Source organism: Staurois parvus, unplaced genomic scaffold, assembly GCF_062004578.1.
Source record: "Staurois parvus isolate SC_StPar_1 unplaced genomic scaffold, SC_StPar_1.0 ptg001150l, whole genome shotgun sequence".
In the NCBI taxonomy this organism is placed as follows: domain Eukaryota; kingdom Metazoa; phylum Chordata; class Amphibia; order Anura; family Ranidae; genus Staurois; species Staurois parvus.
Genome location: NW_028318946.1, coordinates 1,898,988 through 1,926,183, shown reverse-complemented (window position 1 = coordinate 1,926,183; position 27,196 = coordinate 1,898,988). Strand labels below are relative to the sequence as shown.

Sequence of the window (27,196 nt, the reverse complement as noted above, 5' to 3'; positions counted from 1 at the left end):
AGAGAGAAGGGCATAGAAATCCTTGTATAATACTGACATGAGGTGTATTACGTGGCCAAGAGTATGTGGACACCCCTCTAAATTGCTGAGCCAGGTGTTTCCAGTGAAGAGAACTGTTATTATCCCAGCACAGGGGCGGACTGACCATTTGGAACTCAGGCACTGCCCGAGGGCCCAGGGTCAGTATGGGCCCCATGAGATGTCCCTGGTACCTTTTTCATAGGCTTTTTTGAGTTTGGGCAAGGACACAGGGGCCCCATGATCCCCTATTGCCCGGGGGCCCCATGAGTTGTCAGTCCGCCCCTGTCCCCAGCATGCAAATAAATTTTAGACCTGGGGTCCCCAACCTTTCTAAACAAAGCACCAATTTAATATCTGTCAGATTTTAGGAGGGCTGTACTGTGGCCAATGGGAGTAAAAAATTTCCTGGTGTTGGTAACAATGCCCCATTGTTGGTGTCAGTGTAAGGACTAGTGCCCTATCATTGGTGTCCGTGAGAGAAATAGTGCCCCATCATTGGTGTCTGTGAGAGAAATAGTGCCCCATCATTGGCGTTTGGGAGAAATAGTGCCCCATTCTTGGCGTCATCCTTGGCATCAATGGAAGTGTGCCCCATCAATGGTGTAAGTGGGAGAAATAGTGCCCCATCATTGGCGTTTGGGAGAAATAGTGCCCCATCCTTGGTGTCATCCTTGGCGTCAGTGGAAGTGTGCCCCATTGTTGGCTTCAGGGGAAGGAATAGTGCCCCATCATTGGTGTCAGTGGGAGAAATAGTGCCCCATCATTGGCGTTTGGGAGAAATAGTGCCCCATCCTTGGTGTCATCCTTGGCGTCAGTGGAATTGTGCCCCATTGTTGGCTTCAGGGGAAGGAATAGTGCCCCATCATTGGTGTCAGTGGGAGGAATAGTGCCCCGTCATTGGTATCAGTGGGAGGGATAGTGCCCCATCATTGGTGACAGTGGGAGGAATAGTGCCCCATCATTGGTGACAGTGGGAGGAATAGTGCCCCGTCATTGGTATCAGAGGGAGGGATAGTGCCCCATCATTGGTATCAGTGGGAGGAATAGTGCCCCATCATTGGTATCAGTGGGAGGAATAGTGCCCCATCATTGGTATCAGTGGGAGGAATAGTGCCCCATCATTGGTGACAGTGGGAGGAATAGTGCCCCATCATTGGTATCAGTGGGGGGAATAGTGCCCCGTCATTGGTATCAGTGGGAGGAATAGTGTCCCATCATTGGTATCAGTGGGAGGAATAGTGCCCCATCATTGGTGTCAGTGGGAGGAATAGTGATCCATCATTGGTGTCAGTGGGAGGAATAGTGCCCCATCATTGGTGTCAGTGGGAGGAATAGTGCCCCAAGGGCCGGATAAAGGAGGGCAAAGGGCCATAGTTTGGAAATCACTGTTTTAGACAATTGTGCAATTCAATCCTTATGGGAAGAGCCTTTTTTGTTCTAGCACAAAGCCAGCTCCACAAAGATCTGGTTTGACCAGTTTGATCACTCAAATGACACCCAACACCTTTGGGATAAATTGTAATATCAAATGTGAGCTAGGTTTTCTTCTTCAACTTCAGTACCTGACCTCACAATTACTCTTTTGGCTAAAATCGGCACAAATTCCCACAAACACAACCTGAAATCTTGAGGAAAGCCTTCCCAGAAGAGTGGAGGTTGTTCAACAGCAAAACGGGCAATTTTATAATAATGCCCATGATTGTGTAAGGCAGTGGTTCTCAACCTGGGGGTCGAACGACCCTTTCACTGGGGTCCCCTAAGACCATCAGAAAACACATATTTCTGATGTGTAAAGAGCAGCTACTGTGTAGAAAGCAGCTGCTGTGTTGAAAGCAGCTACTCTGTTAAAAGCAGCTACTGTGTTGAAAGCAGCTACTCTGTTAAAAGCAGCTACTGTGTTGAAAGCAGCAGTGTTGGAGGTAAAACGACACTCATGAATTATAATTACTGGGTAAATAATTTTATGGTTGGGGGTCACCACAACATGAGGAACTGTATTAAAGGGTCACGGCATTAGGAAGGTTGAGTACCACTGGTGTAAGGGGATGTCTGACAATCATATGATAACCAGGTGTCCACAAACATTTGGCCATAAAGTTTTTCAAAATGGGGGATCCCCTAAATGTCATGGACCTCATCTAAATCCCTTTTGGTCTTCAGACTAAATAGAGCACCATCCATGATTTCAAAGTTTGGAAGTCCTTCCTCAAGGGTATAGAACAACAAATGATGATGGGTGGGTCTAGATTGTATAAATTTGACAGCATAGTAAAGAAATGCCTATGGCATAGTATGGAGGTATAAAATGTCAGCATTGTCGTATTAAAAAGGAAACAACTAAGTATACCAAAAAAAAAAACAACCAGATATCTGGGCAGCGTGTCTAGACAGCTTAAAGTATGTGTCTAGCCAAAACTTTTTTGGGCTTTACATAAGGTGGGAAATTGGGAAAATCTCTGTTGGGCTTTTACTTCTAGAGAGATCTTCCCTGACTGTCCCAATGACAAAAGTTTCACCAGATAGAAAGTGAGTAAATCTTCCAAGAGCAACACAGAGAACGTAGGAAGACTAGAGGCCCGTCAAAGGTTCTAATCCTTCCCCAACCCATCAAAAACAGATCACCACTTTCATTTTGTCCTAATGCAATCAAAACATAAAAGAGTAGAGTCTAGATCATTAGCACAGCAAGACCCAAATACTTTGAGGCATTACAATCCTGAGGCTGGTGAATTGTCCCATCTTGGGGTATGTTGGGAAATGGGGGACCAGAAGACAAGCAAGGCACAAGGAGCGTCACAAGCAAATGTAACACAAGTTTCGTTAGCTTCCTTGGATTTAGGACTTGACTATGTCCTTCTCAGTCTACTCTAGAGAGATTCTAAAACAATCTATTTCCTTATAAAATATTGTGTATGACAACATGAAATACAGAATTATAATTTATCAAGAAAAAAATACATTTATTTAGTCATCCAAATATGTGAAGTATCCTATTGTTTTTCTGTCGTATACACACAATCTTTGCCTTCAAGGTTCCATTCCAGTCATTCCATCCATCCATGATCGTGATTCAGGACAGATGCATGACCACCGTAACCTGTTTTGTACCATTTGTCAGCTTAATTTTTGTTCTATATTGGAAGCTGTGGTCCACAATTCACTAACCTGTTTTTGTTTTCCCCTACAACATTGCTTTGGCTTGTTTATTCACCTTGCATGTTCCTGTCATGCCATCACAACGTGTAGGGGACTTCAGGAGACACGTCAAAGCCAAAATTCCAGTCGCTCTTCATGTAGATACTGTGGAGCCATCTTATACGATATGGCTGCCAATTGTATTGAGTACACCACAATGTTTTACGAGACTGGGGTATCTGAGATGGCTCCTGTAGCTCTACATGTCCCTTATTCCCACCTGGTAATTGAATGCTCTTAAAATGCAGGGCATGGAACAATTTAAAAAAGGAAAGCATGGGCTAAGGTTTACACAAGACCAAAACCTAAGAAGGCCATGTGTTGAGACCAAACTACTCAAAATCTGGCCAGCAAAGAATCCTGAGACTTTGGAAAAGCATTGACCTCATTCAAATGCTCACATGGGTCTTCTGATGACTGTTTCTTCTAGTCAAACTGACCAGACTGCTCCTATGTTGGAAAACAGATATTGTTTCAGAGTACATTTTCTTGGCAGTTGTACAGCAACCTGAGCATTCATGGAAGAACATTCATGGAGCATTAATGCTGGTAAATGCATAGGACGCTGTCCAAAAAATAGAAACCATGTCCTTCTCATTTGATACTGAGTCACGAGACTATAGCGAGGATGGCGTATCCCAACATGCATTGAACAAATCAAATAATATGGGGTAAAAAAAGATAAATTAAATTCTTTGAGGGTGCGATTAGTTACTAGTATGGTAACATGATACAGCAGTTGGTTAGTTTTGAGGTGCTGACCAACCAAAGTTTTGTTGTGGATTCAAAGCATTAGTGGGTCATGTCCAGCCTTTTAAAATTAGTGATGGAAATTGAGTTTCAAAAACCATGCCCTACATTTTGAAAGCCAATTATTTTTTTTTTGCATTCTGAACTTGTCCAGCATGGCTTGTTAACAGTCACAAATAGTTTTTGGTGAAATCTGTGGCTTAGATACATGTTGACAATATGTAGGTCACTTAGCTAAGGTCACATTGGCTCGAGTTTTTTCTCCTCATCTGATCCCTGTTGTGTTCTCATAACCTTCCAGATGCACCAATGGTCTTCTCCCAACCCAAGAACGCTACTCCTTCACAGTAAGTGTCTTCATGCTCATACCGTCACTTCCTGTCTGTTCATTTCATGCAGTCTGTCCGTAGCTTTTAACATGATTTGTCTTGGCTCTATGTCTTTGGCTTTTAACCACCAATCGGCTCAAGGGCTTCAAAAGGTCTTTGCTCGAGGTAGACGTGTTGTGGTTGCTTATGGCCTCTGTACAGTTTCATGTCCTCATAGTCATACATTTTTGCCATGATCACACAAAACGTGAAAATTGATTTATGGTAGGAATATGGTAATTTGGAAAGCCATAGCTTTGAAGATTATTGAACCTTAACGCTACATTACTTGTTGGAAAGAGATCACATCCAAGTTATCTCTGTAGGTGGTTGGCCATGGAAAAGAGTTACGCTACAAGACTGTTCTGTTCTAGCCCACACTTTTCATTAAATTGTCCTTGCAAATTGTCAAGAAAATGTGACTTCTGTCACAACTTAAATTATATAGTCATTCAGCTTAAGTTCATATTTGTAACATTATCTGTTTCTGACATGTAGAGGTGCAGGATTCATCAGGATTTGGCAAAATTTTGTTCTAATGTCTTCAAACAATTTTTGGTACTGCTAAATGTTTACATGGCTTTTTTTTCCCTCCTTTCTCAGAAATTCTAATGGTTCTAGCAGCCCCGACAGTCTCATGAGGCTCAAGCTTCATGTATCTCCGTATGAAAGCTTCCGGAAGTCTTTGCACTTGGGAGAGAGGACCGTGAACAACCTAGGCGTTAGCCACGGAAGCAGCACAAGCGGCAAGTACACCATTTATGAGAGCCATATCGGAGACTGCTTGCCATTGGAGCGTATAAGTCGCGGGCCTGATGGACGTTTTGTGGTAGAGACAGAGACGCGGCCAAAGAGGAGCAACATCAGAGGCTTTCCGTACGTGACCGAGACAGACCTCTATCCAGAATTCAATGCAAGGGACTCGTCAGATCTCAGCCAGTGTTCACAGGCCAAAACATACTTGCAGGTTTGTCCGTTACCAGAGAGAACTTCAGAGTCTTGGCGAGATGAAGTGAAGTTGAGACCGAAGGCCACTGGCCAGGCCCGTAAGGAAGCAAGAGATTCTGGGTATCGCCAAGGAAGGTACTTTGGATGTAGCAGTAGTCCGTTGGAAGAAGCCAAACCCTTCCGGATATCGGACATTAGTCCTGTCACATCTTCTGTCCCTCTGCCATACAGCCAGGTGGAGGAGGCACGCTGTAGTGATTCAGCTCAAATAGATGGAGATTTAGAAAGAACTATTTCAACTCTTCGGGAATCCGAACATGACTGTTTTTCTTCCTTGAGCACAGTAGTTAGAGCACCTTCGTTACTCTTACAGAAACCTCTTGGACTTAGTGACCAAGGAAGCCAACTTAGGCATAGCCTGTCCACTCAAAGTGGCATCCTCCAGTATCTTAGTCTACCGTTCTTTAAAGAGATGAGCGTAGATGGAGACTGGCCAGTGGAGGATGAGTCCCAACCAAGGACATCAGAGCCCAGCTCTTCAGAGGCCGAGGAAAAGGAGAGTCCAAACCACAATCATCTGGACGATCGGACATTGATGAGTGTTGATGGAACTAGCGGGAGTCGTAAAGAAGAGTCCCCGTGCGCTCCTCAAAAACTGTTGCCTCTTGAGTATGTAAACTGTAGCCAAGAGCAGTCTGTGCCTGTCAAAACCTTTCTAAAACCCCCCGAGCCCAACTTGGGACCTGCAAAGGCCGTCCTGCCTGGAAGTCTACTGTGGTCTCAACCTCCCGAGAACGCTGAGCGTTTTAAAGCTGGGCAGAGAGCACACTGGGGTCATGGACACATTCCCATGGACCACAGATTAGAACAGCATATCCCATCTCACTATCATTATCCTCTGAAGGACCAGCCACTCTCAGTGTTCACAGACTTTCTGGCCTTGGAAAAGCAGAGGCCGCCACTAGACAAATCTCTTTTTCTGCACGGCTCCGAGAAGGTGATGCGGAGCAGTCTCACCAGTCAGAGCAGCGGCAGAGGGAGTGTCTCCTTTCTCAGGCCCCCCTCATTGGCTCAGTCTGTGGGGGGCAGCTACCTCAATTCACCGTTGGGTGAAACATCTAGCTGGTACAGCGGAGGGGGGTCCCAGGGCTCCAGCGCAGAGGATTATCGGCACAGAAAGGACTCCTTGTTGGCCACTATAAGCAATAGGTGGGTGACCATCATGTACATGTGATTAAAATGCCTACAAAATCTATTAAAACATTTTTCTTACAGTGTATCTAAAGCTAAAACCTTTTTATTTTTGTTTTGGACCGAGCAGACAGGGGTCCTAAACCTTCATGGGTTTTTCTTGCTTTCTGTGTAAGAAAGCAAGAGATTTTCCCTCTCTGATTGACCTGATGACCATGTGATGGACTTGGTGGGAAAATTTAAAACATTGAGTTGTCACCAGAACAGGAACTGAATGGAAATGATCCATTAGGGACCAGGGTCGGACTGACAACTCATGGGGCCCCCGGGCAATAGGGGATCATGGGGCCCCTGTGTCCTTGCCCAAACTCAAAAAAGCCTATGAAAAAGGTACCAGGGGCATCTCATGGGGCCCCCTACTGACCCCGGGCCCTCGGGCAGTGCCCGAGTTTCCAAATGGTCAGTCCGCCCCTGTTCGGGACACTTGTTCCAGTGACAGCTTGATGAAGGCATTTCCTTGACTTTGGAAAGATTTACTCTAACTTTTTGTTTTGTCTATAGGACAGGAAATTAAGAGATTATGAAGTTAGGTGAATCCGATTCTATCAGTGGCTTTCAAACTGGTCATTTCTTTGTATTGTTTGTACTGAACTGCCAAGTAGGAAGTAGAATTTGAATGTATAATTACAATGGTTCTTCTTCGGTGTTTCTCGTATTTCAGTGAAAGTCAATGGACAGAGTTCTGTTGGTAGGCAGTCACTGAAAAATCATATAGTCTCCAAGTTGAGATCCTCGGTGTCCTCAGGCAAGACCCAAATTGTGGTTTGGACTCCATTCACTTTTTTTGGTTTCGATAGTATACAAATGTAAGAACCCCTGTTCTGGTGACTGTTTGATGGGAAATTCCAAATTTTACAAGTCACCAGTGGGGACACCTACTCTTGTGACAGTTAGGATGGGATTTCCCCTCACTTCCTGTTGTCTTTGAGAAATGGGACGTCATTGACGGAGTTATGGTCATATCACACTCAGGGGCGGACTGACCATTTGGAAACTTGGGCACTGCCTGAGGGCCCAGGGTCAGTAGGGGGCCCCATGAGATGCCCCTGGTACCTTTTTCATAGGCTTTTTTGAGTTTGGGCAAGGACACAGGGGGCCCCATGATCCCCTATTGCCTGGGGGCCCCATGAGTTGTCAGTCCGCCCCTGATCACACTTTATTCATACTTGGACAGCTGGTCTATTAATGCACTGTAAATCCAACTTTGGTAGTACTACTGTCTTGGCTGTTTTGACTCAGTTGCTAAGTCCTGTTATCTGGAGCTAAGCATAACCTACTAACCTCCTTGTCCAGCGAGAGCACCCATGTTGGCCAACGAGTGGATTTACGTTGGCTGCTAAGCTTTTTATTGATCAGAGGGCCAGTAAAGGGGAAAGGGTTAGCTGTAGAGGGCAAGGCTTAGCCCCATAGCCTGGAATGTTAAAGCCTAAGTAGAAACCTGGATCAAAGGGCCTACAGAAGAGACTTTTCATGCTAATAAAGGGTTGGCAAACATCGTGCCTGCTTTTGGGCAGTTATTGATGGAAGTACTGCTGATTTTTCCATTGGTCCAATCTCAGACTTTTGCTTTTCCAATGGATTTCCAAGCATGGTTCTTGTCTGCATGTCTCAACCCACTTAGGGAAACCATGATGGAAGAACTGATGGTTTTCCATTGGTGCAATCTCATTAGCTCTTTTGCTTTTTCCAATGGATTTTCAAGCATGTCACAACCCATATTGGGGAACTATGATGAAAGAACTGCTGGTTTTCCATTGGTGCAATTTCCGGTGCCTTCTGCTTTTCAATGGATTTTCAAGCATTGTTTTTGCCTGCATGTCTCAACCCACATTGGGAAACCCTGATGGAAGAACTGCTGGTTTTCCATTGGTGCAATCTCATGACCTCTTTTGCTTTTCCAATGGATTTCCAAGCATGGTTCTTGCCTGCATGTCCCAACCCACTTAGGGAAACAATGATAGAAGAAACTCTGGTTTTCCATTGGTCCAGTCTCAGGAGCCTTTTGATTTTCAATAGATTTCCAAGCATGGCTCTCTTCTGCATGTCCCAACCCGCTTAGGGAAACAATGATAGAAGAACCTCTGGTTTTCCGTTGGTCCAGTCTCAGGAGCCTTTTGATTTTCAATAGATTTCCAAGCATGGCTCTCTTCTGCATGTCCCAACCCGCTTAGGGAAACAATGATAGAAGAACCTCTGGTTTTCCGTTGGTCCAATCTGAGGAGCCTTTTGCCTTTCAATAGATTTCCAAGCATGGTTCTTGCCTGCATGTCCCAACCCACTTAGGGAAACCATGATGGAAGAACTGCTGGTTTTCCTTTGGTCCAATCTCAGAAGCCTTCTGCTTTTCAATGGATTTCCAAGCATGGTCCTTGTCTGCACGTCTCCACCCACATTGGGAAACCATGATGGAAGAACTGCTGTTTTTCCATTGGTCCAGTCTCAGGAACCTTTTGCTTTTCAATCATTTCCAAGCATGGTTCTTGCCCGCATGTCACAACCCATATTGGGAAACAATGATAGAAGAACTGGTTTTCCATTGGTCCAATCTCAGAAGCCTTTTGCTTTTCAATAGATTTCTAAGCATGGTCCTTGCCTGCATGTCCCAACCCACATTGGGAAACCGTGATGGAAGAACTGCTGGTTTTCCATCGGTCCAATCTCAGGAGCCTTTTGCTTTGGCTTTTTGCCTGCATGTCTTTACCCACATAGAGAAAAAAGTAAGAAATTATATTTCTCCTCAGCCCCAGCCAAACTTCTGATTGGCTAAACAGGAAATGGTCCATTGATGGTCAACTCTGGAAGATAAGGGCCCCCTGGGTGGGATCAATGCTCCACTCTTGTTTAGGAACAATTCCACAATAGCTGCCTATGGGAGATTGCAGATCTCAGGGGTTAGCATACTCGAGAGTCAAAGGAGATCCAGGCCAAGCAGCGTTTGGATCAACCAAAGTCTTTTGAAGGACCTTTCAGCCAGTTCTTATTTATTGTTGGAGTTGCCCAGAGGTCCCACGCAGTCGGCTGATGCGGAAACAGCAGCTTGTAAATACATATTTATTTTTGCGGCCAAGTGCTTTCCAGATCTGAAGGAGTCTGGGACCATGCCATGTGTTTTCCAGGATTTCCAGATGGTTACGTATATTTACAAACCCAATAAACTGAGTCTATTGACTTTTTGAAGTTATTTGACTACAGATGTAAAAGAGATGGAAATCATTTGTTTCAATGTGAGCTTCTAGCCCTCCGTCCTGTGGAAAGGTTATATATAGACATTGGAGCAACCACATTGGCTGGTTGCATCACGGCTGGAAGTGAAGTCCACGTTGGGATCGCGGTGCCCGGCATAATGTGAACGCATGAAGCCAGGGGCGGACTGACAACTCATGGGGCCCCCGGGCAATAGGGGATCATGGGGCCCCTGTGTCCTTGCCCAAACTCAAAAAAGCCTATGAAAAAGGTACCAGGGGCATCTCATGGGGCCCCCTACTGACCCCGGGCCCTCGGGCAGTGCCCGAGTTTCCAAATGGTCAGTCCGCCCCTGCATAAAGCCCATCTTTAACCCCTCGCCCTCCAGAGGATTTACCCCCGTCCTGACCAGGCCATTTTTTTGCGATACGGCGCTGCGTTACTTTAACTGTCAATTGCGCGGTCATGCAACGCTCCACCCAAATGAAATTTACGTCCTCTTTTTCCCACAAATAGAGATTTCTTTCGGTGATATTAGATCGCCTGTGCGGTTTTAATTTTTTGCGCTATAAATAAAAACAGACATACATTTTGGAGAAAAAAATAATATTTTTGAATTTTTGCTATTAAACATGTCCAGTGAAAAAAAAGAAAAAAAAAATTCATCATAAATTTAGGTCAAAATGTATTCTGCTCCGTGTCTTTGATAAAAAAAAAAAATCCCAATACATGGAAATTTTTTGGTTTACGTGAAAGTTATAGCGTCTACAAACGGCGGTATAGAAACTGGATTTTCCTTTTTTTTCCCCACAAGTTGAGCTTTTGTTCGGCGGTATTAAATCGCCTTTGTGGTTTTAATTTTTTGTGCTATAAACAAAAAAAGACCGACAATTTTGAAATAAAAAACAACTATATTTTTTACTTTTTGCTATTAATTATATGCAGTGAAAAAATTAAAAAAAAAAAATCAAATTTCGTCAAATTTAGGCCAAAATGTATTTTGCTCCGTGTCTTCGCTAAAAAAAAAAATCCCAATCCGTGGAAATTATTTGTAAACGCTAAAACTTTCACGTAAACCAAATGGCGGTATAGATAATGGATTTTTTTGAGGATTTACCCCCCACTTTCTGACTAGGCCATTTTTTTGCGATACGGCGCTGCGTTACTTTAACTGTCAATTGCGCGGTCATGCAACGCTGCACCCAAATTAAATTTACGTCCTTTTTCCCCCACAAATTGAGCATTTGTTCGGCGGTATTTGATCGCCTGTACGGTTTTTAATTTTTTTTTCGCTATAAACAAAAAAAGACCGTCAATTTCGAAATAAAAAAAACTATATTTTTGACTTTTTAAAATTATATGCAGTGAAAAAAAAAAAAATCAAATTGTGGCCTGTACGGTTTTTAATTTTTTTTCGCTATAAACAAAAAAAGACCGTCAATTTCGAAATAAAAAACAACTATATTTTTGACTTTTTGATATTATATGCAGTGAAGAAAAAAAAAAAAAAATCAAATTGTGGCCAAAATGTATTCTGCTCCGTGTCTTTGATGAAAAAAAAAATCCCAAAACGTGGAAATTAATTGGTTTACATGAAAGTTACAGTGTTTACAAATGGTGGTATAGATACTGGATTTTTTTGAGGATTTACCCCCCCCCCCTTTCTGACAGGCCATTTTTTTGCGATACGGCGCTGTGTTACTTTAACTGACAATTGCACAGTCATGCAACACTCTACCAAAATGAAATTTACGTCCTTTTTTCCCCACAAATGGAACTTCCTTTTGGTAGTATTAGATCGCCTCTGCTGTTTAATTTTTTTGCGCTATAAACAAAAACAGACTGACATCTTGGAGGAAAAAAAACAATATTTTTGAATTTTTGCTATTAAACATGTCCAGTAAAAATTAAAAAAAAAAAATCAAATTTCGGCATAAATTTTGGCCAAAATGTATTCTGCTCCGTGTCTTTGATTAAAAAAAAAATCCCAATACATGCAAATTATTTGGTTTACGTGACAGTTATAGCGTTTACAAACGGCGGTATAGATACTGGAATTTTTTTTTTTTGTAAGAGTAATGGCAGCAATCAGCAACTTATAGCGGGACTGTGGCGGGCAATCTGACACAGGTTGTGTCCTGGAGCTTCCTCCCGTCACCTTTTTTTTTTTGAAAACTTGTCAGAAGTGACTCGTACAGATAGCAGAGGAAGGAGGCAGCAGACAGAAATGACACTCAGTGCTATGGATTGAGACAAACACACACTATAGAGGGATGTGCTTTGTTCATCTTAGAGGTTTACAACCTCTTTAAAGTGCCTGTGAATGTGAACGACAAACTTCTCTTTTTTTTTTTTTGGTCTTTTAAAATATACAATTGAAATGCATTCTGTTTGAGAAGTGCAAACAAAAGCTTGCTAATCCTGCTAGGAAACCCAGTGAGCTTGTCATTTCCTGTGCCACGGCCTCATGTACCACGGCCTCAAGTATTACGGCCTCAAGTACCACGGCCTCATGTACTACGCCTCATGTACCATGGCCTCATGTACCACGGCCTCATGTACCACGGCCTCAAGTATTATGGCTTCAAGTACCACGGCCTCAATTACCATGGCCTCATGTACCATGGCCTCAGGTACCACGGCCTCATGTACCACGGCCTCAAGTATTATGGCTTCAAGTACCACGGCCTCAATTACCATGGCCTCATGTACCATGGCCTCAGGTACCACGGCCTCATGTACCACGGCCTCAAGTATTATGGCTTCAATTATCACGGCCTCAATTACCACGGCCTCATGTACCATGGCCTCAGGTACCACGGCCTTAAGTATTACGGCCTCATGTACCACGGCCTCAAGTATTATGGCCTCAATTACCATGGCCTCATGTACCATGGCCTCAGGTACCACGGCCTCATGTACCACGGCCTCAAGTATTATGGCTTCAAGTACCACGGCCTCAATTACCACGGCCTCATGTACCATGGCCTCAGGTACCACGGCCTTAAGTATTACGGCCTCATGTACCACGGCCTCAAGTACTACGGCCTCATGTACCACGGCCTCAAGTACTACGGCCTCAAGTACAACGGCCTCATGTACTATGGCCTCATGTACCACGGAATCATGTACCACGGAATCATGTACCACGGAATCATGTACCACGGCCTCAATAGAGCAGCCTGCATTTTATGACTGCAAAAATGCAGGCTACAATATTGAGCAACGCTGCAGTGCAGAAGGCTAGGTTCACACCTACGCAGGTTGCGTTTGAGCTGTTTCCGCATTGCGCTTTCGACGCATTTCGCTTTTTTTTTCTTTTTCCTTTTCTTGTTGCCAGGCAGATTTTAAATTCAAAAACGTACTGCATGTTTTTCTGCATCGTTCCCAATGAGGTCTACAGAACCAAAAACATTTTGCGTATAATAATAGTCGCCCCGACCCTTTCCAAAAAAAAAAAAAATGCAGCGGGTGAAAAACGCGGAGATGTGAACCTGTCCCATAGGAAATCATGTTACGTGGACTGTACTGCGTTTCTGGAAAACGCAGCGGAAAACACTTAGGTTACTCATGCCGTGGCAAAGACAAACGTTAGAGACTTGGCGGGAAAAAGTTTTGTTACCTTTTAAGAATATTGTAGTTTTCCTCAATCAATCAATGTGATCACTGAGTATTGATCTGATATTCTTCTTTCTACAAGAAGGAACACATCCGTGGACGAGAATTACGAATGGGACTCGGAGTTCACCCTGGAAGCCGACCTCATGGATGCCCTTCAGGTGTACCGCGGCGGTAATGGCGGCCAGCCCCTCTCCACCGTGGCTGCGGGCGAAGTGGAAAGACAAAGTGAGTGATGTTTCATCGCCCTTTTTTTTGCTTGCGACGCACACGGCAGATGTAAAACCTGATCCTTTCATCCTTCCTGCAACTTTTAGTGCCCGGTCATACCACTGCGATTTCAGAAAATCGCACCAGAAATTGCATCTGGTGAACGTCAGTGTCTTAGCGTGCGATTTGCTGCGGCGTGATTTCTAAAGTTTTTACTTTTTTTGCAGTTTATTGCGATTTCACATACATAGAATAGAATGGAAATCGCAAAGCAAGAAATCGTTGCAATTTCTGAAGACGTTATTGCGATTTCACATACATAGAATAGAATGGAAATCGCAAAGCAAGAAATCGTTGCAATTTCTGAAGACGTTATTGCGATTTTTGAAGATTTTCAGCGATTTCTTGCGATTATGCTTTGCAATTTCCATTCTATTCTATGAATGTGAAATCACAATGAACTGCAGAAAAAGTAAAAACTTTAGAAATCACGCCGCAGCAAATCGCACGTTAAGAAACTGACATTCACCAGGTGCAATTTCAGGTGCAATTTCTGAAGACATTATTGCGATTTCTGAAGATTTTCAGAGATTTCTTGCGATATGCTTTGCGATTTCCATTCTATTCTATGAATGTGAAATCGCAATAAACTGCAGAAAAGTAAAAACTTTAGAAATCACACCGCAGCAAATCGCATGTTAAGACACTGACATTCACTAGGTGCAATTTCAGGTGCAATTTCTGAAGACTTTATTGTGACTTGTGAAGATTTTCAACAATTTCTTGCGATTACGCTTTGCGATTTCCATTCTATTCTATGTATTTGAAATCGCAATAAACTGCAGAAAAAGTAAAAATTTTAGAAATCACGTCGCAGCAAATCGCACGTTAAGACACTAACATTCACCAGATGAAAATCTTCACAAATCGCAATAAAGTCTTCAAAAAATTGCATCTGGTGAATGTTAGTGTCTTAACGTGCGATTTGCTGCGACGTGATTTCTAAAATTTTTACTTTTTCTGCAGTTTATTGCGATTTCACATTCATAGAATAGAATGGAAATTGCAAAGCAAGAAAGCAAGAAATCGTTGCAATTTCTGAAGACGTTATTGCGATTTCTGAAGATTTTCAGCGATTTCTTGCGATATGCTTTGCGATTTCCATTCTATTTTATGAATGTGAAATTTTAATAAACTGCAGAAAAAGTAAAAACTTTAGAAATCACACCGCAGCAAATTGCACGTTAAGACACTGACATTCACCAGATGCAATTTTTTGAACACTTTATTGAGATTTGTGAAGATTTTCATCTGGTGAATGTTAGTGTCTTAATGTGCGATTTGCTGCAGAGTGATTTTTCTGAAGTCGCAATAAAGTCTTCAGAAAGCACACCTGAAATTGCACCCAAAACGCGCAATTTTAAAGCACAGCGGTGTGACCGGTGACAGCCGCTCATACCAGTGCGATTTCAGGAGCGATTTGGGAATTGAAAATCGCATCTAGTGTATGTCAGTATCTTAACCCATGCGATTTGCTGCAGCGCAATTTCTAGAGTAGTTGTTGTGTGACTTTTTCTGCAGTTGATTGCAAATTTCACATACATGGAACAGAATGGAAATCCGGCATTGCAAACTGCAAGAAAATCTTCACAAGTCGCTATACAGTCTTCAGAAATCGCAACTGAAATTGCACCCAAAATGCTCGGTTTTAAATCGCAGCAGTGTGACCGGTTACATAGCAGCCGGCCAAACCGGTGCGATTTCAGGAAAGATTTGGGAATTGAAATCACATCTAAAAAAAAAAAAACCCCAGGAGATGAGAATGAAACTTTTACCACTGAATGAAGGCCCGGTATGCGATGGAACACGCTAAGTAGTTACAATGGTATCTACAATTTTGCTAACGCATGACAAAGTTGCAAAACTGCATTCAGGCGGTATGGGTTTTTTTTTTCGTTTGTTTTGTTTTTTTTATTGTTTTTTTTTGGGGAAGGGGGGGGGAAGGTCCGGACTGGAAGGGGGGGAAGCGTGCGGACTGGAAGGGGGGGGGGAAGCGTGCGGACTGGAAGGGGGGGGGGAAGCGTGCGGACTGGAAGGGGGGGGGAAGCGTGCGGACTGGAAGGAGGGGGGAAGCGTCCAGACTGGAAGGGGGGGGGAAGCGTCCAGACCGGAAGGGGGGGGAAGCGTCCAGACCGGAAGGGGGGGGAAGCGTCCAGACCGGAAGGGGGGGGAAGCGTCCAGACCGGAAGGGGGGGAAAGCGTCCGGACCGGAAGGGGGGGAAAGCGCCCGGACCGGAAGGGGGGGAAAGCGTCCGGACTGGAAGTGGTTAAAGGATTAAAACATTTTTTTAATTTTCTTTTTTTTTTTTACAAATGTTTTTTTTTTATCCCCGCCCACCATAAATAAATAAAAATCTGTAGAAACACCTGACCTCCATTCTAGTTTGTAAATCTGGGCAGGGCTCAGCTGATCGCCCGCGTGACGGCAGTTCTGTAGCTGTCAAAGCGAATTACGGTGATCTAATCTGATTACGGCGCACGTGTCGCTGGGACAGGAAGGGCTTGAGGCATCACTAAGATATCGGCCGGATAATAATGACCCCACCCCCACCCTTTGCTGGATGCATCCGTAACAGCAGCTCTTGTGCTGTGTCTATAAATGGAAGCGCTGGGCCCTGTCCCTTGGGATGGGATTTCATGGTCCCGTATGGAGGATTCTGGGAAACGGAGGTCGGGATTGCCAGGAAATCCTGGAAGGGTCCCTGCTTCCCACATGGGGACACATGTGGCAGCCTGTGAAAAGGTCACAAGGAAATTATGGATTTTTAAGGGGCTCATTTAAAAAAAAAAAAAAAACGAGAGCGTGAATATCGGTGTCAGCTCTCCGCTATGCACTGCTGCACCTCGTCCCCGCGGCATTCTCTCAGCTTAGTGCATTCAGTTTCAAATGCCGCTTTATGCATTTACATACCTCCTTAGACCCCGTCTGTCCAGGCAGTATGGTCCAGGGGCGGACTGACAACTCATGGGGCCCCCCGGGGCAATAGGGGATCATGGGGCCCCTGTGTTCTTGCCCAAACTCAAAAAAGCCTATGAAAAAGGTACCATGGGCATATCATGGGGGTCCCCTACCAGGGGCGGACTGACAACTCATGGGGCCCCCGGGCAATAGGGGATCATGGGGCAACTGTGTCCTTGCCCAAACTCAAAAAAGCCTATGAAAAAGGTACCAGGGGCATCTCATGGGGCCCCCTACAGACCCCGGGCCCTCGGGCAGTCCCGAGTTTCCAAATGGTCAGTCTGCCTCTGGTATGGTCACTTGCTGACTTGACATTCTCCACAGGCAGCTTAACTCTTCGATAAAATGCAGAAATTGGATCCAACGCAATTTTTCTTCAGGCAGTCGCAGTGCAGAGGATGTTTTATTCCAGTCTTTTGAAGTGTAAGAAGCAGTGGTGTCCCAAGGCAGGTACGGGGGGTGACACCGACCACCGCACGGGGTGACACCGGACCCGCTCCTCGAAAAGGTAAGTTGTAAAGCAAGCCGACGATCCCCGCAGGATGGATCCGATCCTGCGGGGATCGTCGGCTTGCTTTACAACTTACCTTCTCATGGAGCGGGTCCGCTGTCACCCCGTAGTGGTTACATGCCGACGATCCCCGCAGGATGGATCGGATTTGCAGATTGGGGAGCATAATGAATCGGACTCCAATCCATTATGCTCAATCCGCAGATCTGATCTATTCTGCGGAGATCGTCGGAGGGGGTGTCACCAAGTGTTACCGCACCGGGTGACACCAACCCTAGGGACGCCTCTGGTAAGAAGACAATGACTTTTCCTGAGCCCAGTTGTTGTTGTGGGGCCCAAAGAAGAGGAGCTGCCCCTTGAGCCCAAAAGTTGATAAGTGGGTTTGACTATCACTCAGGGGATGGGGGCGGAGTTGAATGTTGGGAGTGCTGGTGATTGGTTGGGCGTTAGGTCTGCAGGATGTGCAGTGATTGGTCAGCTCAGTAAGGTAAACCTTGTCCAGGGAGAATGCCGGTCAGTCCCTGGCAGTCACAGAGTATTATGGGGGGGGGGAGGGTGTCCTGTGCAATGATGGGGGTTAAATGGGGGCAGGGTCCTGTGTAATGATGGGGGAGGGGTCCTGTGCAATGATGGGAGATGGTGGCCATGTGTAATTCTGAGTGTAGTATGGCGGAGGGATCCTGTGTAATGATGGGGGAAGAATGGGGGAGGGGTCCCGTGCAATGATGGGAGAGGGTGGCCATGTCTAATTCTGAGTGTAGTATGGGAGAGGGGTCCTGTGCAATGATGGGAGAGGGTGGCCATGTGTAGTATGGGAGAGGGGTCCTGTGCAATGATGGGGGTAGTATGGGGGAAACCATAATACTCCTTTCCATTTGGCTTGTTGGAAGAGATGCCATACTAAAACCAACTTACTGGCTTTCAGAAGGTGCTGGTGAATTAGGAGTCCCATCATACAGGTCTTGATGGACGTTGTTCTCCAGCACTTTGAGAATGGCAAGTGGCCTCAATCTCCAACTCTCTTTCAAATCCTACATTGTAAGGCACCTATTTCCCTTGACCTATATGGGTCCAACGCTTATTACACAAAAGTTCCCATTTTCATTATTGCCAGGGAGGAACCGGTAACATATGAAATGGTCTATCAAAGCCATAGGTGACTTCCATTACCTCTTGTAATGTGCATGAGCTAATCACAGAAGAAACTCTTATACATCTGGGATTCCATAAATAGAAGGTTTGGATGAAATTTTAAGGGCTTTCAAGCTAGTTGACTAGTTGAATGTTCGAGTGAAATTCTGCTGGTGTATGGCCAGCTTAAGAAAAAAGGACACATAGGGTCTGATCTCACTTGAACTCCTGTGGTTGAAACCATAAATACTCCTTTCCATCTGGCTTGTTGGAAGAGAAGCCATACTAAAACCAACTTACTGACTTTCAGAAGGTGCTGGTGAATTATGAGTCCCATCATGCAGGTCTTAATGGACGTTGTTCTCCAGCACTTTGAGAATGGCAAGTGGCCTCAATCTCCTGACTCTCTTTCAAATCCTACATTGTAAGGCACCTATCTGATTTTCCTTGACCTATATGGGCCCATCTCTTGTTACACAAAAGTTGCCATTTTCATTATTACCAAGGAGGAACCGGTAACATATGAAATGGTCTATCAAAGCCAAGGTGTATGACTATCTACATGGCATCAAGCAAAATATAAACCTTTTCTGTCTGGCAAGCAGAAATTACAACGGCTAATCCAGAAATTACAAAATAGATCTTAAAAAGTTGACAAGTTCAACATCCTGCCTTACAAAGACACAGTTGCCAGAAAGTTGGACATGTTTAGGTTTGTTTTTTTTCTAGATATGTCTGTGTGTGTTTGTTTTTGGAGTGTTGGGGTGGAGAGTAAAATTGCATGGGGGGGTTTAAGAAAATGTTTGCCCGAGATCGATTTTGAAGATGGCCCTGGATAAGTTCCTACTATTACCATTGACCTTTTTAGCCATCTGTACATCCAAAAGAGTAGGAGACTGAGGCCACTTGCCATTCTCAAGGTGCTGGAGAACAATGCCCATCAAGACCTACATGATGGGACTCCTAATTCACCATACAATTTGAAAGATAGTTAGAGATTGAGGCCACTTGCCATTTTCAAAGTTCTGGAGAACAATGCCCATCAAGACCTACATTAAAAAGTTGACGAGTTCAACATCCTGTCTTACAAAGACATAGTTGCCAAAAAGTTGGACGTGTTTAGGTTTGTTTTTTTCTAGATAGGTCTGTGTGTGTTTGTTTTTTGGAGTGTTGGGGTGGAGAGTAAAATTGCATGGGGGGGGGTTAAGAAAATGTTTGCTCGAGGTCGATATTGAAGATGGCCCTGGATAAGTTCCTACTATTACCATTGATCTTATTAGCCATCTGTACTCCAAAAGAGCAGGAGACTGAGGCCACTTGCCATTCTCAAGGTGCTGGAGAACAATGTCCATCAAGACCTACATGATGGGACTCCTAATTCACCATACAATTTGCGAATGGCAAGTGGCCTCAGTCTCCAACCATCTTTCAAAATGTATGGTGAATTTTTTTTTTTTTTTTAAGTCCGCAAACGTGCAACTATAACGAAAAAACCCGTAAGTGTTCACAAAAAATGTGCAAGTGCAAAACACCACACGAAAAAGTGAACTTAGGGGTGTGCTGTGTCCTACCCCGAAAGGGGCTTGGACCGCTTACCCTGATACCCCGGGGCACGAAGCTCCTGACGGGGACAAGGTTCCCAATTGATCCTCCTGGCCAAAAGGCCTGGTGGACCACCGTTCCCTATGCCCAGCCGAAGCTGGACATCCAGTACTAGGCAAGGGGGCTCTCCCGAAGAAAAGCCCCCTAGGGATCAGGGGAGGAAGGAACCAAAAGGCCACACATCCTCCCCCTAGACTTCAGGGTAGGCCCGAGGACCCACACCCTCCATCCGTGAAAAACACACACATAAGTAAAGTAAAAAGTGACAAAACGTGGGAGTGCATAATAAATAATATAAGATAAAGTAAAGAAAAAATAAAAAAGTGGTACCGTGCCGAATTGTGCACAGACCAGGCCCTGAGGCCCGTAGCAAAAATTGCCCTGGACTTAGCCAAAAGACCTGGTCCTTAGGGCGCTGTGCAAAAAGAGGTGAAAAACAGTGGCCGTGTGTCATTTTCACACCGTGGGGTCCCACACCCAAGTGTTACTAGTGACACCCCTGAGAGCGTCTTCCCCAGGGGGCACTGAGTTTGTGGACTTTTTGCGTCCCCAGCCCCTGGCCAGACCAAGGTAGATCGTCCAAATCAGGAGGTACTGGGTCCTTCAGACGTTCCAAAGGAGAATTACTCCCGAGGCCCCAGAACGAATCATGGCGCTCCCCGGTTTCTGTTCCCCCCGTAATAGCCATCCAGACCCCCATCATACCAGTGAGGGTACTATACAACAACCATCCCCGCAAAGCTAGAATGGTCGGGAGCACCCCCACTGGACACTGATAAGAACAGATACTACACTTGATCTTAGCCAAAAGGCCGAAAAGCGATGGTTAGAAACTGAGGTCACTTGCCATTTTCAAAGTGCTGGAGAACAATGCCCATCAAGACCTACATTAAAAAGTTGACGAGTTCAACATCCTGCCATACAAAGACACAGTTGCCAGAAAGTTGGACATGTTTTGGTTTGTTTTTTTTCTAGATATGTCTGTGTGTGTTTGTTTTTTGGAGTGTTGGGGCGAAGAGTAAAATTGCATGGGGGGGTTTAAGAAAATGTTTGCTCGAGGTCGATATTGAAGATGGCCCTGGATAAGTTCCTACTATTACCATTGATCTTATTAGCCATCTGTAGTCCAAAAGAGTAGGAGACTGAGGCCACTTGCCATTCTCAAAGTCCTGGAGAACAATGCCCATCAAGACCTACACGATGGGACTCCTAATTCACCATACAATTTGAGAATGGCAAGTGGCCTCAGTCTCCAACCATCTTTCAAAATGTATGGGGAATTAGGAGTCCCATCATGTAGGTCTTGATGGGCATTGTTCTCCAGCACTTTGAGAATGGCAAGTGGCCTCAGTCTCTAACTATCTTTCAAAGTGCTGGAGAACAATGTCCATCAAGGCCTACATGATGGGACTCCTAATTCACCATCCAATTTGAAAGATGGTTAGAGACTGAGGCCACTTGCCATTCTCAAAGTGCTGGAGAACAATGCCCATCAAGACCTACATTAAAAAGTTGACGAGTTCAACATCCTGCCATACAAAGACACAGTTGCCAGAAAGTTGGACGTGTTTTGGTTTGTTTTTTTTCTAGATATGTCTGTGTTTGTTTTTTTGGAGTGTTGGGGCGGAGAGTAAAATTGCATGGGTGGGGGGGGGTTTAAGAAAATGTTTGCCTGAGGTCGATATTGAAGATGGCCCTGGATAAGTTCCTACTATTTCCATTGATCTTATTAGCCATCTGTAGTCCAAAAGAGTAGGAGACTGAGCCCACTTGCCATTCTCAAAGTCCTGGAGAACAATGTCCATCAAGACCTACATGATGGGACTCCTAATTCACCATACAGTTTGAAAGATGGTTAGAGACTGAGGCCACTTGCCATTTTCAAATTTCTGGAGAACAATGCCCACCAAGACCTACATGATGGGTCTCCTAATTCACCATACAATTTGAAAAATCGGTAGAGACTGAGGTCACTTGCCATTTTCAAAGTGCTGGAGAACAATGCCCATCAAGACCTACATGATGGGACTCCTAATTCACCATACAGTTTGAGAATGGCAAGTGGCCTCAGTCTCTAACCATCTTTCAAACTGTATGGTGAATTAGGAGTCCCATCATGTAGGTCTTGATGGGCATTGTTCTCCAGCACTTTGAAAGATGGTTAGAGACTGAGGCCACTTGCCATTCTCAAAGTGCTGGAGAACAATGCCCATCAAGACCTACATGATGGGACTCCTATTAAAACTAACTTACTGGTTTTCAGAAGGTGTTGGTGAATTAGGTCTCCTCTTCCAACGTGTAAGGATCATTCCTCCCATTGGCCACCATAATGTACCATGAGCTGTAGTCATTTTTAGCAAGGGTTCTCCTGAGACCACAAAGTCATTTCATGGGTTCCTCTGTGTTGAAAAGGTTGAGGAAGGTTGCTCTAAGCTCCGACTTTCAGCTCCAGAGTCATTCTCAGGCCAAGTATTGCCAATTAAAGGGGCTTTTATTTTCCCGAGTCTGCACCACGTATGGTGGAGTTTGCAGAAGCCATGGTGTGACCGGTCCTCTTTAAGTCCAGCTTTATGCAAACTCCTGCATACTGGTGGAAAATAACACCATGGACTCCCTTGCTGCCTGAAAAAAAAAAAAAAGTACAGCTGAATTCTCTCTGGGCCGCCAATCTGAGAACAATAAAAAGAGACAGTATCTCAAAGGAGTCCAAAGAAAAACATGGCTCTGTTGTGATGACTGTAATTGCATTAATCGGCCCCCAGGGAGGGGGGAGGGGGGGGAACAAGGGACCTCCTCCTCCTCCCTCCACCTCCACAGAAGGCCCAAGAAACTTTCCATCTCCTCCTAGATCCAAAGATTCGGGGTGGCCACAACCTCACGCTCTATTTAATCCATTTGTAGTTATCTCCTACCATCAGTGAAAAACACTTCTGCCTGCCAAGGCTTCGCTGCGACGGCTTTCGGGAAAAAAAAACTAATTGAAAAACAAACTGGTTTGTTGGAGGAACTCTAATTTTTTTTTTTAATTAAAAGGAAAAACTGAATAAAAAAATTATTAAAAAAAAAATTAGATGTAAATTGCTCACAACCACCAAAATAAATTCTCCCACTCCTGACTTGAATGAGGATACCACATATCAAGAAATATTTAATGTCTGGGGCTTCTAAGTAATTTTTTTTATTTAAAAAAAAAAAAAAAATACAGATTTTTACATGTATGAGAGAAATGTTAGAATTGGCCCGAGGTCAAGTGGTTAAAGGAGCTGGGGGGCTCCTTTAACCACTTGACTCCAGGACAAATTCTAACATTTCTCTCATACATGTAAAAATCTACATTTTTTTTTTTTAAATAAAAAAAATTTACTTAAAAGCCCCAGACATTAAATAGTTTTTGATATGTGGTATCCTCATTCAAGTCAGGAGTGGGAGAATTTATTTTGGTGGTGGTCCATGGTAAGAGTGAGCAATTTACATCTAAAATTAATTTTTTTAAAAATTTTTTTATTCAATTTTTCCTTTAATTAAAAAAAAAAAAACCCAGGAGATGGAGAATGAACTTTTACCACTGAATGAAGGCCCAGTATGCAATGTAGCACGCGAAGTAGTTACAATGGTATGTACAATTTTGCTAACGCATGACAAAGTTGCAAAACTTTTTTTTTTTTTTTTTTTACCTCCATTATTAAAAGGGATTACATTTTTTTTTTTTTTTTTTACAAATGTTATTCTTTTATCCCCGCCCACCATAAATAAAGAAAAACCTGAACGAGCAGGGCCCTCCCATCCCTCTTGTATTGACCTGTATTGTTGCTGCATTGTCTCCCTTTATATTGTAAAGCGCTGAGCAAACTATTGGTGCGATATAAATCCTAGATAATAATAATAACTCCATTCTAGTTTTTAAATCGCGGCAGTGTTCAGCTGATCACCCGCGTGACGGCAGTTCTGCAGCTGTCGAAGTGAATTACGGTGATCTAATCTAAATGTAAAAATCTGCATTTTTTTTTTTTTAAATAAAAAAAATGATTTAGAAGCCCCAAACATTAAATATTTTTTGAAAGTACAGGCTGTAGAGCATTAAAAAAAAAAAAAAAAAAAAAGAAAAGAAGGTGGGCGATACTTGTGCAGCATTTTTTGAAATGCAATTGTTTTTGGAATCAATACACTCAAATGAATTTTAGTGAACACAAAACTAATATAAAATACTCAACTTTTTGATCAAATATAAAAAATGATGTTTTGGCGAGTAAACGGATCCCAAAACAGTTCATGCTTCAAAATTGGGCACGCCCGTGGAATGGCATCAAACTACGGTACATTAAATTTTCCATTGGCGACGATTTAAAAGCCTTTACATCTGTCAGGAATGGACTCGCCAATGGGACTCACCTGCCTTGTGGGCTGCAGTACCAGGGCTAGCCAGCGGGTGCTCTCAGCAACCAGAAGCTCACTCCTGCAGTCAGCCATCACCTGAGGCTGATTGCAGGAGGTGTATTTAAGGAATGGCCAGACCTGCAGTCAGTGCCTTGTTGTACTGTTTCGCTTGGCCCCGGTATCCTGATCCTGCTTGCTTCTACCCTGATTCTGCACGAACTCTGCCTGTACTGACCTCGGCTAGTCCTGACCACTCTCCCGCCTGCTCCTGGTACCTTGTTTGACCGTTTGTTACTGACCTGGCCTGCCTGACTACGTTTAGTGTTGTATGTATGGTTGTTTGTTGAAGGTTTGGTTTGTTGCACTGTGTTATGTTTTGCACTGCATTTATGTATTGTTAGGCTTTCTTAAATTGTATTGTTATACTATACCTGAAGCCTGCGTTTCCCTGTGTCAGTCCACACACTTCTGGTCATACCCAGATTCCTGACAACATCTCACCAGTTCAGAGTTACACAGGAGGTCTGGCACTAGAATTATTCTCAAAGTGCTGGAGAACAATGCCCATCATGGGACTCCTAATTCACCATACAATTTGAAAGATCGTTTGAAAGCTCGTTTGAGAATGGCAAGTGGCCTCAGTCTCTAACGATCTTTCAAATTGTATGGTGAATTAGGAGTCCCATCATGTAGGTCTTAAAGGGCATTGTTCTCCAGCACTTAGAGACTGAGGCCACTTGCCATTCTCAAACGAGCTTTCAAATTGTATGGTGAATTAGGAGTCCCATCATGTAGGTCTTGATGGGCATTGTTCTCCAGCACCTTGAGAATGGCAAGTGGCCTCAGTCTCTATCTATCTTTCCAATTGTATGGTGAATTAGGAGTCCCATCGTGCAGGTCTTGATGGGCATTGTTCTCCAGCACTTAGAGACTGAGGCCATGTGCCATTCTCAAAGTGCTGGAGAACAATGCCCATCAAGACCTGTACGTTGGGTCTCCTAATTCACCATACAATTTGAAAGATCGTTAAAGACTGAGGCCACTTTCCATTCTCAAACAAGCTTTCAAATTGTATGGTGAATTAGGAGTCCCATCATGTAGGTCTTGATGGGCATTGTTCTCCAACACTGAGAATGGCAAGTGGCCTCAATCTCCTACTCTTTTGGAGTACAGATGGCTAATAAAATCAATGGTAATAGTAAGAACTTTTCCAGGGCCATCTTCAATATCGACCTCGGGCAAACATTTTCTTAAACCCCCCCCCATGCAATTTTACTCTCCACCCCAACACTCCAAAAAACAAACACACACAGACATATCTAAAAAAACAAACAAACCAAAACACGTCCAACTTTCTGGCAACTGTGTCTTTGCATGGCAGGATGTTGAACTCGTCAACTTTTTATGTAGGTCTTGATGGGCATTGTTCTCCAGCACTTTGAGAATGAGGCCACTTGCCATTCTCAAAGTGCTGGAGAACAATGCCCATCAAGACCTACACGATAGGACTCCTAATTCACCATCCAATTTTAAAGATCGTTAAAAGACTGAGGCCACTTGCCATTCTCAAACAAGCTTTCAAATTGGATGGTGAATTAGGAGTCCCATCATGTAGGTCTTGATGGACATTGTTCTTCAGCACCTTGAGAATGGCAAGTGGCCTCAGTCTCATTGTTCTCCAGCACTTAGAGACTGAGGCCACTTGCCATTCTCAAAGTGCAGGAGAACAATGCCCATCAAGACCTACATGTTGGGTCTCCTAATTCACCATACAATTTGAAAGATCGTTAAAGACTAAGACCACTTGCCATTCTCAAATGAGTTTTCAAATTGTATGGTGAATTAGGAGTCCCATCATGTAGGTCTTGATGGGCATTGTTCTCCAGCACTTTGAGAATGGCAAGTGGGCTCAATCTCCTACTCTTTTGGAGTACAGATGGCTAATAAAATCAATGGTAATAGTAGGAACTTATCCAGGGCCGTCTTCAATATCGACCTCGGGCAAACATTTTCTTAAACCCCCCACCCATGCAATTTTACTCTCCACCCCAACACTCCAAAAAACAAACACACACAGACATATCTAAAAAAAAAAACCAAACCAAAACACATCCAACTTTCTGGGAACTGTGTCTTTGGCAGGATGTTGAACTTGTCAACTTTTTAATATAGGCCTTGATGGGCATTGTTCTCCAGCACTTTGAGAATGGCAAGTGGCCTCTGTCTCTAACCATCTTTCAAACTGTATGGTGAATTAGGAGTCCCATCATGTAGGCCTTGATGGGCATTGTTCTCCAGAACTTTGAAAGATGGTTAGAGACTGAGGCCACTTGCCATTCTCAAAGTGCTGGAGAACAATGCCCATCAAGACCTACATGATGGGACTCCTAATTCACCATACATTTTGAAAGATGGTTGGAGACTGAGGCCACTTGCCATTCGCAAATTGTATGGTGAATTAAGAGTCCCATCATGTAGGCCTTGATGGACATTGTTCTCCAGCACTTTGAAGATGGCAAGTGACCTCAGTCTCTAACCATCTTTTAAATTGTATGGTGAATTAGGAGTCCCATCATGTAGGTCTTGATGGACATTGTTCTCCAGCACCTTGAGAATGGCAAGTGGCCTCAGTCTCCTGCTCTTTTGGAGTACAGATGGCTAATAAGATCAATGGTAATAGTAGGAACTTATCCAGGGCCATCTTCAATATTGACCTCGAGCAAACATTTTCTTAACCCCCCCCCCCCATGCAATTTTACTCTCCACCCCAACACTCCAAAAAACAAACACACATAGACATATCTAAAAAAAACAAACAAACCAAAACACGTCCAACTTTCTGGCAACTGTGTCTTTGTTTGGGAGGATGTTGAACTTGTCAACTTTTTAATGTAGGTCTTGATGGGCATTGTTCTCCAGCACTTTGAGAATGAGGCCGCTTGCCATTCTCAAAGTGCTGGAGAACAATGCCCATCAAGACCTACATGATGGGACTCCTAATTCACCATGCAATTT

At 44.0% G+C, this 27,196-nt stretch overlaps 1 protein-coding gene and 1 pseudogene across 1 annotated transcript in view; one reads left to right on the top strand and one right to left on the bottom strand.

The window, feature by feature from the left end:
• The window catches only part of IGSF9 (immunoglobulin superfamily member 9), a 143,021-nt gene that overhangs the window by 103,460 nt on the left and 12,365 nt on the right, over positions 1-27,196 (top strand). Inside the window, exons 17-19 of the mRNA XM_089659380.1 lie at positions 4,268-4,313; positions 4,938-6,491; positions 13,417-13,562. Of these exons, the coding sequence (XP_089515506.1) occupies positions 4,268-4,313; positions 4,938-6,491; positions 13,417-13,562 (1,746 nt within the window). The remainder of the gene's footprint in view (positions 1-4,267; positions 4,314-4,937; positions 6,492-13,416; positions 13,563-27,196) is intronic.
• On the bottom strand, positions 20,472-20,631 carry LOC149439188 (U2 spliceosomal RNA; annotated as a pseudogene).